Source organism: Battus philenor, unplaced genomic scaffold, assembly GCF_028537555.1.
Source record: "Battus philenor isolate CCGP_79_NKW_IND1 unplaced genomic scaffold, ilBatPhil1.0.hap1 SCAF_27, whole genome shotgun sequence".
Taxonomy (NCBI): Eukaryota; Metazoa; Arthropoda; class Insecta; order Lepidoptera; family Papilionidae; genus Battus; species Battus philenor.
The window spans coordinates 9,854,629-9,869,837 of NW_027181690.1; the positions used below are offsets into that span (position 1 = coordinate 9,854,629).

A 15,209-nucleotide genomic window follows, 5' to 3' on the forward strand; every position below is an offset into this window, starting at 1 on the left:
TTTTTAAATACCTATTACATGAATATTAATAGACATTTGAATGTACTTCAAGACTGTTCACAGTTGCAAACAGAAGAATTTTATGAAAAATAGTTATTTTAACCGTTCAACTTTTAGCTGGTAAATAAAGAGCTTATGTTAGAACAGAAACAGGTGGTATTACGCATATAAAGACACATTTATATCCGTACATACGTAGATGAAGTATTTTCAACAAGCTAAATAGGATGTAGAACAATATTTGCATGATTAAGCAATCCGTGCGGTGACGGGGTAAAATAAACATGACTATACGACAACGGGCTACGCATATCATTACGATATTTCTTGTGTTATTTTGATTGGAATAGAAAATCGAAAATCGAAGTTTTTATAAGTTATATATGATGATTGATGAGGAGTTGGCTACCAATGGTAGATGACAGAGGCTTACGAATGTAGATCGCAGGTTCGGTTCCCTTGATACAGTCTTATATTTAATTGTTTAATGGAATCAGGCGTTATTTTGCCGAAGTCCATCCTAAATAAGAAAAGGATCAATATTTAGCCACTTACGCACATATGTGGTAGTCGTGCAACAAAGTGCACCGCCCGCTAGCCCGCTGATAAATGCGCATGCGACAAACAATGCGAATTACACAACTGCCACCGTTAAATCACAACGTGTTTCACTCCTCCACGGGGCATCTTCAGAAATTATGTTACACCGATTAGTTTACTCTGTGTTTGGCACTAATTGTTGCACGAATACCACTGCATGTGCGGAAGTAGCTAAATATTGATCCTTTTCTTACTTATATTTAATTTACACTGTGCATTAATTATACAGTATTGCCACTGCTCACAACAAAAGTTCCTGAGGATGCGCTATAGTATCCTCTGCATATCATAATATCACACTACGATCTATAATCCACCTGCCAACCGTGGCTATTATGGAATATCCCACCATAGATATCTTTTTGGAAAGCCTATAACTAGCAGTGGGTGTTGACGGGCTAAGAAATCACTAAGGGTTTTACCACCCGTGGATTTAATTTTTGTAAGCCACTATTATTTATTTTATTTATATACATACTTAGAAATATAAAATTAGTTACAATTGTTACCTTATAACTATCTCACTAAGAACATTTAATGAATCAAAGTTAAACAATTGTTAAAACAAATAAAAACATTACAAAACACGGATCAAAGATCCAACGCATTCTGCGGAACAGACAGTAATAATGTCATACATATTTGACTTACTTTATTAAGTTTTATTGTCACCCTGTTGGGACTTACACGGTTGACGTCTTCTCTATTTGTTATGTCTTTGGACTACTTACCACGACTACTTTTGCCCTTTACTTGTGGTTTCTAATCTTAGGCATATCTTGGTATGTTGTGGGGTATTAACAGTATGTGGTCTGTCCAGATTTATCTCCGGCGTTAGATATACTGGGTCTATCGGAGTTTCTTTGCAGCTTCCTTGTAGATCTATATCGTTGATTTTTTCAGGTCAGTCAATATCGCTAGACTATCTAAAGGGATAGTGATAGCCCAGTGGTAGATGACAACACTTGCCATCTTAGATCACAGGGTCGATTTCACGGATATATGCTTGTATAATTCACTGTTTATGCATTAATTGTATAGGATTGCCACTGCTCACAAATAAGGTTCTAAAGGATGGGCAGCAGCGTTCTTGGGTACCATAATACCATACTGCGATCGCCAACCCCCCTGCCAAGCAATTATGGTATATTCCTCCATTGGCATTTTTGGGAGAGACGATGACATGACAAAAAAAAACAAGACCAGATCATTCATTCGCGTTATTGATGAATTAAATCTTGTTTAGTTTCGTGTTACAAAAATTCTGTTAAAATTTCACGACAATTTACCCAGTGTACACCCGTCCCATAATCTTGTCAAGTTGATATTTTTTTTCCATTAGCGCCTGATTGAATGCACGTCTACGTACAGTGTCAATTAGGCCATGCCAACGTTCTCCTGAGACACACTGCCGGCTATCTCATTTTTATACAAAATTTATCTTTTATACTTATTTATAGCTTTAGTCAAAACCAAGTTTAAATATAAATAATTTATTTATTGAAACATTGTTAAATAAAGTTCTCTTTAATATATCACAGTAACAGCGCGCTCTTTGACACTCGAGTATTTTTCAACAAATTAATTAATTTTTTTAATAAGAATTAATTAATTTTTTTTAAGTCAAAGATAACGGTAAAAATACAAACATGTCAGTTATAACTAATCCAAAAAATAATATGAATTGTACTTAAGTTGAAAGTAAAAATTACTTTATATTCATTTATTCTTATACACTTTTTTTGCCTACTTGTTTCTTTTAATTGTTTCTCCTATGACGATTCTGCAGTACTTTAGAAAGGTCCTGCGGCTCTCGTTGTCCATAGGTGATACGATATTCTTTTCTTTATCCGAAACTTCACCAAAGATTGCCACAATGATCAATCTTGCACTGACTTCAATCATTAAGTCATTATAAATTTCTTATACACACTATATTTATCACAATGTAAGCCATTAGTTACACACAGACGATATCCTATTTTTAACATCGGTCAGTAAATATTATTTTAGCGACCGTGTGTCTCGGTGGTAAGTAAAAAGCTATTCTATGTAAAAGCCGGATTGATCGATGCCGGGTTCCTCCGCATGAGAAATCTCATACTTAGCTGGCGATATTTTGTTTAGAAAATAATATGTTCTGCTTGAATTTTACATATAAACATACTAGCTGTCTCTCGGTCGCTTCGCGTCTCCATTCCGCTACCATTCTTGTCAATATTTCATATGTCATATAAAATATTCTAGCCAAGTTTCATATCAAGAGTTGTTACATACTCACTAAAAACATATTTCCAAAGTGTAGTAAACTATAATTTGGAAATGATTTTTTTAGCAATTTCTTAAAATCTCTTTTTGACGAAAGAATTTATCCTACGAAATTCCGAATCTCTAACTAAGCCGTATTCCAGAGATATCGCGATAGATATGTCATAGTTTCAGGCCTTAGACTTCCAGTGCTAGGCATAGATCTGCCCTAAAATTATCTGTGGGGGATATATATACCATTATCACCACGCTTAGCATGGGGGTTGACGATTTCAGTTGTGTTATTCTGTACAGCAGTGACAACCCTATATAATTAATACAGAAAGTGTTAATTATATAAGATTGTATCCGCGAATTGAACCCGCGACTTACGATCAAGTCTCGATTCTTTACCACTGGGCTACCATTGCTCTGATAGATATATAACAATATAAAATTCTAAATAACTCGCTAAATCGCATATATACATGTCTGAGGTAAACTTTCGAATCCCTGCAGCAAGAACGCGTTCTAGATCTCTCTTCTTTTTATCAGCTGCTAAGACAAATATCGGTAAATGTGCACAATATTAGTGATATTGATATATTCTCGTGCTCTCTCGTACTTTTAAAAGACAATTTCATACGAAATTATTGAATACACACAATATAATTTAAACCTAATTGGAACGTGACGGTTTCCTGTTACTCGTAATTATTACTGTCTGTTCTGCAGAACCCACTGAATCTTTGATCCTTGTTTGGTAATGTTTTTCTTTGTTTTGATATTGTTTGACTTTGATTAATTAAAAGTTATTAGTGAGATAGTTATAAGGTAACAATTGTAACTAATTTTATATTTCTAAGTTTGTACTATCTTACTGCCTTTTGTTACTGTTTATATCCAATAAAGTAAATTAATAAATAAATATATTATATACTAGTATACTGCAGGACTTAGCGATAATGTGACTATATTATATATTATTTATGTATTGTTTGTAGTATATATATTGACGTCAAATGTTCCACATTAGAAGAGCCTCTATAAAGAGAATACTCTTTATTTTTTCTTCTGGAATACGATAGGCTAACTTCTGGCAGTATAAAGTCTGCAGAGACGGAAAGGGAACAATAATTAATTTTAACATTACTAAACCGAATTTTGTAACCCTTTTCCTTATATATATTACTTATTATTTCTGAAACCTGTCTGTTTTTGTTGGGATATACCGTACCTTAATTTACACCAAATGAGCTATACATTACTGTTTTTAAGTATAGTTCAATTGTGCATTGGAAGAAAAATTGTTTATACGAAAATTATTAGCAGTATTAAATTTTATTTCCTCTTTAATTTGCAGATGAGGAACTTGTCTTCAGAGACCGCTGGGGTGGGCTCACGCTTTTCAACGTGCGCAACTTCACCACCAGGCTGCTGATGAACAACTCCACTTTTGTAAGTATTATTGACCATCACTAGACGTAGCTTGAAGAATTTCAGTGTGAGTGGGCCCTGCATTAGGTGGACAGCGATAAATCGGACATCGTGGGATACATTGAAGGAGGTCCAAGGCCTGCAGTAGCCGTCTATCGGCTTACATAATGATGATGATGATAGATGATGAGATAAGAGTGTACCAACCTTCGTTTTAAAAGAAGTTAAAAATGATTTTCAATAGATATCGCTGTCTTCGTGACAGATCGACATCGAGTATGGGATGATCTATTTTTTTTTTACTTTTACTACCTTAAAATATATAATACACAAGTTATCATGTGAACAGTGGTAGTGCAACAGTAGGAATGAGAGTTGCAATCGTAGGTCAAGGGTTCAATTCTCGGAATACAGTTTTATATAATTCACACTTTGTGCATTTATTATATAGAATTGCCACTACTCACAAACACTCAAATGCAGTTTTATAAAGAGTACTTGATAATAATTAGCTTCCTGAGTGACCACTAACAACATTTAATTCTACGCGGTAACATTCTTGGATTTCTGGGACATAATTATATACTTTTTGCAATAAAGTTTTTTTTATATATGTTTTAAATGTTTACAGCGGTAGATCTCACATTGATTGTGGAATTTTACTGTACATATATATATCTTGTCGTAAATATCCTTATCCTTGATTTACAGTATTTTTACTGACTTTGATTACATTATAAACCTTTGTTTTATCTATTTCATTTCTCTTAAGCTTGTATTAGTGTCAACCCATAGAGGATTGGGACTCGCGATCGTAGGTCGCGGATTCGATTCTCGGGTTACAGTCACATATTTACACTTCGTGAATTAATTATATAGGATTGCCACTGCTCACAAACAAGTTGCCAGAAGAAAGAAAAAAAAACAAGCTGCCTCCTCTGTGTACCATAACACACTGCGATCACCAACTCGCATGCCAAGCATAGCGATTACGGTATATTCTCCCATACACATCTTTAAGAAAGACGTGTAAGCCCTACAGTTGGCGTATATGGGCCTTAACGACAAAGATACTTATAACATTTCTTAATATGGAAGTTCTTCGGAAGTTCATATAAATAAAATTGGGATATCCGTTTGTAATGTTGAAATAACCGCTTTTATACTACATGCATATGAATATATATGCAGTAAATATACCAAAATTGATTTTTTTTTGGCTAATCTCTGTAATGTCTTGACCTATTTTGACGAGTCATCCTGGCAGGTATATATATATATATATATATATATATATATATATATATATATATATATATATATATATATATATATATATATATGAGGAATAACTCAGGTTACTTTTGTTTTAAAAAATTCTTTAACAAAAAAAAACTAAATTATTGAAATATTTTTGGTAAATTCCACGCGACTTCATCGCGCTGTATGGAAAATGTGTATAAGTATAAATGTGTGGCAATTTTGGAAAAATTTAAGCACATTTGAACAAAACATCAATAGGAATTCACTGCACAAGCGTCTAACCTACTACACAAATAAATCGCATACAGGCAAGGCATGAAAACATCGGAAATAGGATAAATCTACCCAGCATAGCGTGACGCGATGGGTAACCGTCTATCACACCGTAGTGTTAATTCTCACATAAAATAAATGAAATAAAAACCGTATACTTGCTTTAAGTGCATGTTATATCTTTAACAAACAATAATTTATCTATATAATGGAAAAAAATGAATTCCCTTATTTTCGTGTAAAATAAAAGAATTTACATTCTTATAAAATTTATTGGTAAAATTGTCATCAAATTGACATCTTAAAGCTTTATTACCGACAATAATATATTATTTTTAAACCTTTAAAATATCCGAATTTGAAATTATATTTGAAGTTATAACAAAGGTATTAGAGTAAAAATGAAGAAATTTATTAAAGAAATACGATGTCACATTTTAATTAAACATTTATTTATTTATTTTATTTCTTTAATATTCTTTAATGCATATGTTAGGATACATTTACAAAGTTTCATAGTAATAAACAGAAGAAGAACTATATTATACATTAGTTTTACATAATAGCTCTTTATTGTTTATACGTTTAATAATTTTAAGTTTATAATATCGGTTTCTACTGCTCCATTACAAATATTTTCTGATACTTCAAAATTATTTTTATAAAATGCGCCAAGACTGCAAAATGTACTCCTTCGTTATTTTTCTCTGTCGTACACTCTTGTTAGAGTGATCGTTGTCTTGCTCTTGGTGTTCTTCCCCTGTTCTAGCTATGCATCGTCATGTATCTCGGTGTTTGGGGAATTGAGAGTATTAATTTACTCACTTTTTAGTGGCAGTTTTAATGAAGCCTCATTCATCTTGTTGTAAAGCGTCCATGTGATCGCTTGCCTTCCACTTTACCTTACACCACCAAACATTCCATTGAGTACGTTATAATAATTTTATTTTATACTAATCTAACTAGGATCGAATCATTCGGTAAGTTCCGACACATCTTCTCGTCCAAAATACCGTAGTATCTGAAGACGAAGATCATTGACCAATATGTGTAGTTAGTGATGACATACGGATACGAGACATGCTTACGATCAGAAGGCTCAAGTTCAACCTTAGAGCAATGGAAAGATATGCTCAGAATTACGCTGCTGCGGTGAGGAGATTCATGAAAGAACTATGTCACGGATATAGCTCGAAGAATTGCTCTTCTGAAGTCGCAACGGGCGGGGCAAGTCGCTCGTGCAGCTGATAGTCGCCTGGCCAAAAGGTTCTTGAGCGACGACCACGAGCCGGTAGACGCGGCATGGGTAGATCCTCCACTAGGTAGACCGAAGACATAGTTAAGATCACGGGAAGTAGCTCAATACGGGCAGCGCAAGACGGGTCATAGGGGCGATCTTTGAGGGAGGGTTATACCTTGCAGTGGGTGTCAATCGGCCGAAAAAAATATGAGACCATATAAAGTATTGGTAGCCCAGTAGTAAAGGAATATAATTACGATCAAAAGATGCAGGTTTGATTTCTGACGGTTAACAAAATTAAAAATATATATAGATCTTTAACAATGTTATTGTACGGTGTGATACGCGGCCAATTGAAAGCTTTGTCGAATATCAGTCGAGCGTTTCATCGAAATATATCGTCGACGAATAATATAGAAATACGTATACTCGGAGCAAATAAATAAACGACTTCGAGATACATTTAGAAGTGATTCATTCAACAATGCGGAGTGTTTTGCGGATGCGAGTAATGGCTTGTGTGTAGCAAAACAAATACTTACGTGTTGACGATTTAAGAATTGCGATGCGGTACATTAGTTTGAGTGTAAGAAAACCCTCACCCAGTTCCACTAAATTGAAAGTAACTATACGGTACGACTAGATATTAGAAGGACACGAATGAGGAGATCCGTAAATGAACTAAAGTAACTAACTAGTCCAGCAGATTGGTAAAATATAGCAAAGTTTCCATGACAAGAAGTAAGGAAAAATAAATTTTTTACCTTAATCCACCACCACCACCGATCCGCGGTCGTGAATTCAAACCCAAGTGACTTTTTTCTTTTTCTTTTATAACAGAATAAAAACTCTATATTTCTTACTGAAATACGATAGCGACTACTTAGTCTTGTAGTAAAAATCTTCTATAAACTATTTTTATTAGTAGTTTAATATTTATCAGTTACAAGTATAAGTTTCCAATGTCAAATACCGCGCGCGATGACAATAAAGGCATTTTTGCCAGAGGGGCCGTCAAAAGTTAATATACAAACTATGCTTTAGCATTACGTTTTAACGTAATCCCTCACTTCGGACCTCATTAGCGCAGAGGCTCAACGCCCCATAGAGTAGGACATGCTCTAGGTTTCTCTACAAAATTGATTCAAGAACAAGGAGAACATAGCCTAGTTTTTTCGGCAAATTGAAATCGCAGTATGCAAGTCACATAGTGCGCAGAACCGGTTGCTGATGGAGCCTTAAGGTTCTGAAGTTGAGACACGGATCAGTACACGACGTAGAACGTCCGCAGACAAGGTTGACAGCCGACCTTGTTATGGTCTTCGGAAGATGCTGGACGGTGGTCGCTTCCAAATGGTTCTATTGGAAATCTGCGGCGACACTAAAAGAATTGCTTGTCGCTTGGACCTTCGGAGAGTTCGGATCTCAAGACTCTGTTAGTTGATTACACATTCTGGACAAAGTTCGTGGAGGACGAGGGCAAGTCGATAGGCGCGACGTGGCTAGGTCCCCCACCGAACACATAGTTAAATTTGCGGCAGCACATGACCGGTCGTTGTCGCCATCTTTATAGGAAGACTATGCAATAGTCAGACTCGCAGTGAGCTCTCCTGAAAAGATGAAGAAGATTCCACTGAGCTATGTTGTATTTGAAGTTTGTTTTAATCACCACAATTCTGTTAGTAACATCGGTAAAGATAACATCACTCTTTTAAAAAAAAATTGCATTAAATAACTTTACTTCTAATTTTTGCCTCTTTCGTTTGACAGATAAGTTCGTCGAACTCAGTCCTAAACATTATTTAAAATATATCATTTTAAGATATTAATTAAATCTAAATTTAACATATGGATTTATTAATTTATTTAGGTACATTAATAGTACACATAAGCTAAAAGTACATTAAAAGTTGAGGTAATGGTTATTTTATGTGTTCCTTTATAGGTGACAGAACATGAAAAATATACTATGTACTATATACTACATTGTATAAAGGTCAGACTACACCAAATCAAAAATATTTGAAGAGAAAAATGATCGCACGCAAAGTGACAATAATAAATCATTTTAATTTCTACAGTAGTACATTTAATTACCTTATTAAAACAGGGATGGACTGGACATTGTATATTCAGGGTCGAAATGCACAGCTCAATTACTTTAATTAATATTCCACGACGAGCTGCCGGGTGTACCTTCATTTGCAAATTAATTGCAGTCGCTATTTGCAAAATACTAACGTATCCTGTGAATGTAAAGTTCTTAAGAGTAATTACACTGACTGAAATGCATATGTGTATAAATATATATATATATAGCAACGACAACGAGAAATGATAGGCTGCGATGGCGTGACGGCCTATCGCATGCTCCGCAGCATGGGGGTGGACGCGGTCTTAATCCAGTTTTTCACGGAACACGGGGGTTCTCTGTGTACCTTCACCGGTTTAAGCTCAGGGAGGACCTCTCCTGCTTCTGAGAACTGAGTGTGCACCAACCCGTGATCACCTGGTCGCCGACTATCCGCATTCGGGAGGGCCCGAATCGAGACCGATTGGCGGTTAGGTAGAAATATAGAGGAGGTAAACATCGCCTCCATTATGAGAGTGAAAAAGAAGAGCAAGAAGACAGAAAAACCTTACTCAACTTCTGCAGAACAGTAGCCAAAACAGTAATAAATAGGAACAAATGACTGATATAAACAGTGCAATACAAAAATGTATATTAGAACTAATTATAATTGAATAAATTTAATATGTAAATACTAATATTAAAAATAAGAGACATGTGATATATAGGTATAAGATATAACATTAACTAAAAAAGCAGTGATATAAATAAATTGTATAAATAAACTAAACTGCAGTAATTGAGGATGAACGAAAGGATATTAAAGCGGAAGAGAAAAATTGACTGAATTATGGAATGAAGATCAGAATTATAGAGATTGTGAAGAATGTAGGAAGACCGTGAAAACAATACAAAGAAAGTGAAAAATTTAAAAAAGAAAGCAAATCCCTGTTTTCAAAATAGGGGATGGAACGAGAGGTTCCTATATATATGTACACGTAATGATCTTTAGCAAGTTTTTTATAATCCTAAAGCTGCAAACTAATGTTGACGTTTCGAGATGTGGTTGACATGAGAATTAATGTAAATTGTGTCTGTCTCACATAATACAAATAAAAACTAAAAAAAAGACTAGATAATTAAAATTTTATTTTGTTCAATTCCACACGGATGAAATCGCCACGTACCGCTGGTATATATATGTGAATTAAGGATACAATTATCTTTAAGTTATTATTTACTTATTACTCTTGTTTTCATGGCGTTTTAACCATCGAGTCAATGCAATATTAAGAGAGATTTAAAGTGAAAAGATTGTTACATTGCTAAGAATAAAATAAAGGCTTGTGTTCGTTACCGCTACCTTTATTATTTGACAATCCCACATATATATAGAGAGATAAAAATTCCAATCAATCCAGTATAAATTAGGCTCTCTGAATTAATTTATTTATATTTTTTTGAATTAAATTGCCAATAATGTGCCCTAAACCATTATTTTAAAAACGCTTTTTATAAATATATTAATAACATATTATCGATATGTTATTTATTATTTCTAAAACCATCAACTTTCGGGTATGGTGATACATTAATTGAAATCCAATGAACTTTACATACACAACTTTATAGGTTTTACACCGATAAGCAATCCTGTACATATAGGTTGTAACAATGTGAAGATTCAATATAGACGAAAACTTTTAGGGACCTCGATCACGTATCCAATATATCAAGAAAACATTATTGAAGGCGACTTATCGTAAAATTCCTCGTATCACACCGAACTCGTAATATTTTAATATTTTTTTACTGCTCACGGGTGATAAAATACCAATGAAACTTTTATTTCCAAATTGAAACAAAAATTCAGTTCACACAGATCAAATTGCTAGACAGAATCATAATCCTTCTAGTATATGTGTTATTTACTACGGCCAGAATTTTCGTATCTCTGTAGATAGAATAATAAGTGCGGTGTGACTGTCGGTCAGTTTCATAAATAACAGTTTAGAACTACTTTATCAACTCATTACATATATGAAATATTATGAAACAGTAAATAAATAACATTTACACAACTCATTTATACGTTTTATGAGAATTATACTGAACATCTGGAAGATTAAGAAGTTGGTATTTCAATATATGTATAATAAGCAGCTTTTATTGCTTTCTCAGTCAATTTATAAAATATATTTGCCTTTAAGGTTGTTGCGGTTCAAATCCAATAAATTAAATTCAAGACAATCGTTAAAAACAGGAATAGCAGTTATATATAAACATAATAAACTATTTTCCGGAAAACTATTTTGTAATCCCGGAAACTCGAAGACAAGATAAGCTTGCATATCAAAAGTAAATTAACGGAATAAGCTTATTCTTCAATAAACGAATTTTAAATGACAAGAATCTTTGACAATGATGTCGCTTGATCATTTAGGCTATATCTATTAGAATGTATATGTATAAATGTGCAGTTTTAAACTTTATTGAAAGATGTGTTGGTGTGGAATATCTTCCTACTTCTTCTTCACAGCTATAACACCTTGCAAAAATAGATTTAAAAAAATTACATGAAAATCAATGCAATATCTGGTAAAAGTTCCAATGTTAAATAAATTAATTTTATCCTTATCTTTATCAAGTTACCTTCTTCATCATAGTTTCAGTAGTACTGGACATAGGCTTCACCTATTGATTTTCAATAGGATCCCCAAAATGGACAGATGACATTGTTAAGATCTTCAGATGGGGCTAAATGCAGGTCGCTTCCAGACCTGCATTACTTCCAGACCATACCTACAGTTATTGATGAATTACACGGAAAAATTATCATTGTCGGAAAAGTCCGCAAGGAGCGTAATCCACAGAGCTGGGCTGACCAAATTCACACAACTCTCGACATAAATGTTTCAGAGACATTATATGTTATGATGAGGAAAGTCGTAAAAGAAGAAAATACCACTGGTAGAGGTGATCACCCGCTACTTTAGGAAATGATGCGAAGAGGAAAAGTAAACAAAATCAATTTATAAAAAAATGTAACATTACATGTTAATTATGACACATATATAAGTAGCTACAATTCGCAATTTTGAATATAGCGATTTTAGTATCCTTAGATCCGTAAATATTTCATAAAACCAATACCACCGACATGTTGTAACAAATGTTTAGCGATAAATAAACGATACATCACCAGCGCCGGGCGAATTGTTTCGCTGTACCCGCGGATACATAATAGGGGTCCGACGGAAGCGCGCCGAGTTTGACCGACGCGGATATATGGCGCCATTTATCGGAACACGGGACCCACATCAGCGGCAACCGTATTTACTTTCTAAGTTCGTGAATCCATTTGATAAAGGCTTATCCAGTATCTGTTGTGGATGAGATATCAATTTCGATAGACATTGCAAAGACATTTATTATATAGGCTTTATATGTGGACAGTATATTTTACTTTAAAGATCCGAGTCCACACTTCCTTGCACTGGTCCAATCAAATGCAAATCACGCTCGACCTAGAAGCCGAAACAATTCACACTGAATACTGGCATAGATGGAGCAACATAATGCTCGACAATCTCTCAAAAATGAGTCACGATCCTCTGTAGCGAGGGATACATTGCGAGAAAGAGAAAGAGTATGAGAGGAATCAAGGCTGCGTTTAGATAGCAAATCATTTTCTTTGGAATGTAGTGCTGAATAAAAACATTTTGATTCTAATATAACTGAAAACACTAAGCTTTAGTCGAGTCTTATTACAAAGTTACAGTTAGTCATTCGACAGAGGTAACCCTTGTTCACCATCACCAGTGAATCACTAAAAAGATAGAGTCGTCGTTACAAGTCATAGGCACCCACTGCAATGCTAAGGCCTCCCTCAAAGATATCTATGGAGGTATACCGTAATCTCTACGTTTGGCGGGCGGGTTGGTGATCGCTGTGTTGTATTATGGTACGCAGAGAACGTTGCTGCCCAAACTTAACTGGGAGCAGTGGCAATCCTATATAATTAATGCAAAGAGTGAATTATTTCATATTGAATCACGAAAATCGAACCCGGGACTATGATCTCAAGTTTCTGAACTTACCTCTGGGGTACCACTGCTCACCAATAGAGTAATGGTTGACAAAATCACTACACCTTCAGAAGTATGAGAAACTACTAAAGAAATATTGAATATAATTACTTAATTTACTATCCCTGGAACGTATTTGAATAGTAGCATTAAAAAGACGCCTTAAGGTTCAGAAGTGGAGACTACAGACTGGCAAACGCGATTGACAGTAACTGGCAGTAATTATTGCGACAAATAATGTAATGAAAGAGATATAAGGATCTGTTTACATCAGTTACTTTTTTAAAAGGAGTGCTAGTTATTTTTTGCGTATTTTTCTATCACCTTCTATCACCTTCAAGATTTTATGGCCTCCCTAACTTCACAAGATCTAGATATTGTCATAACGTAAGAAAATTTACTTTTTCCAGCGTCTTAGCAGAAAAAAAAATTAATTAAATTTCTATGATCGCAGAGGGAGTTGAACGCAGTTGACTTCAAGGTGTCAGCAGATCTGAAGTTTGTGCTGCTAATCTCCGACGTGCGGCCTGGCTGGAGGCATGCCCGGTTGGCTCGATATCACGTCTATGACGTCATCACCAGGTACGATCAAACAAACAAGTTATCACCTTCACTACTCCGATTACTCCTTTGAGATAAATATCCCGATTATTGCACTACATTTATGACGTAATCTCTAGGTACAATAAAACATAAATCACCTTCTCCGCCTCTTTTATTATATTTTCCTAGAAAGCAACAATCAAGGTCACCGTGCTACCATATTCATGACATCATATAAGCTATCATCATCAATACATTTGTAACAATAAAACTGTTCACTTGTACCCTAACTTAATGGTCTTTTACAAAATTTACTGAAAAATAATGCTTTACAATAATAATACTTTACATAAATTATTATAAATCAGGCTTAGTGCGAGGAATTGCTCGTCTGATCGGCACAATGCTAGTGCAATCGATGGCTGTTGGGCCCTAAAGGTTCTGGAGTGCCGACCACGGGCAGGTAGACACATTGAGGGTAGGTAATGAGCACTAGGTGGACCTGGAGTCAAGGTAGCAGAAATTCCATGGATGCCGTCGATCTTTGGAGGCCTATACCTTGCAGTGGATGCCTATCGGGTGACGTAATAATGATTTCTTTAGTTTAATTTTGCAGTACAGGAAAGTAATAGCAATAACAACAATTTCCGTGTTCAGAAAATATATTTTACACAAATATGTGCTTTATTTATATTAGACATAACGGTTTGTTTCCAGAAACAAAATTCCAATCTCACCAGTGGAAGACGACCGGTCCGCCCCGCTTCTACAGTATGCCGAGTGGTCACCAACTGGCTCCAGCCTTGTCTTCGTCCACGATAACGACATTTACTACAAGCCACGGATACTCAAGACTTTGGTGTGCCGGATAACAAACACAGGTGAAAATTACACATTTACTTGGATTATGACTTCTGAACTGGCTTTTTTTTTCTTTACTTATGTCTTCAGAAAGCTTCCAATGCTAGATTTAAAATAAATATCAAAGTACGTTTGTGTGCTTGGATTTACTATACTATAAATGACTTTCTAGAAGATACACTTTGTGATATATATCCCTATATCGCCTCCAGGTTATTTCAGTGATTATTAAATAATAATAGTAAAAGGGTGAACTTTTTACAATTTTTGTAAAAGCGAACTTATTACCTTAAAGCATTTTCTACCATTCAACCTAAGTTGGTGCAGAGATAATTCGAGGGCAAGGGACCAAATGTTATAAATAAGTAATTGGTTTCACAAACATATGGTATTTACATTATATATATATATATATATATACACACAAATGTATATAAATATATATTTATATTTATATATATGTGTGTGTGTGTGTGTGCGTATGCATGCGTGTGCGTGTGTGCGTTTGTATTTGCTATATACGTAATATGTTAGTATTATATTATATTAAGTAGTTATGACGATTCTTCCGTCTACAAGTATCGAA

The 15,209-nt window shown here is 34.7% G+C and overlaps 1 protein-coding gene across 1 annotated transcript in view; it reads left to right on the top strand.

Annotated features, from left to right (window-relative positions):
• Positions 1-15,209, top strand: part of LOC137925562 (inactive dipeptidyl peptidase 10) — a 199,891-nt gene that overhangs the window by 166,563 nt on the left and 18,119 nt on the right. The window contains exons 3-5 of the mRNA XM_068769026.1: positions 4,211-4,305; positions 13,674-13,801; positions 14,480-14,643. Of these exons, the coding sequence (XP_068625127.1) occupies positions 4,211-4,305; positions 13,674-13,801; positions 14,480-14,643 (387 nt within the window). The remainder of the gene's footprint in view (positions 1-4,210; positions 4,306-13,673; positions 13,802-14,479; positions 14,644-15,209) is intronic.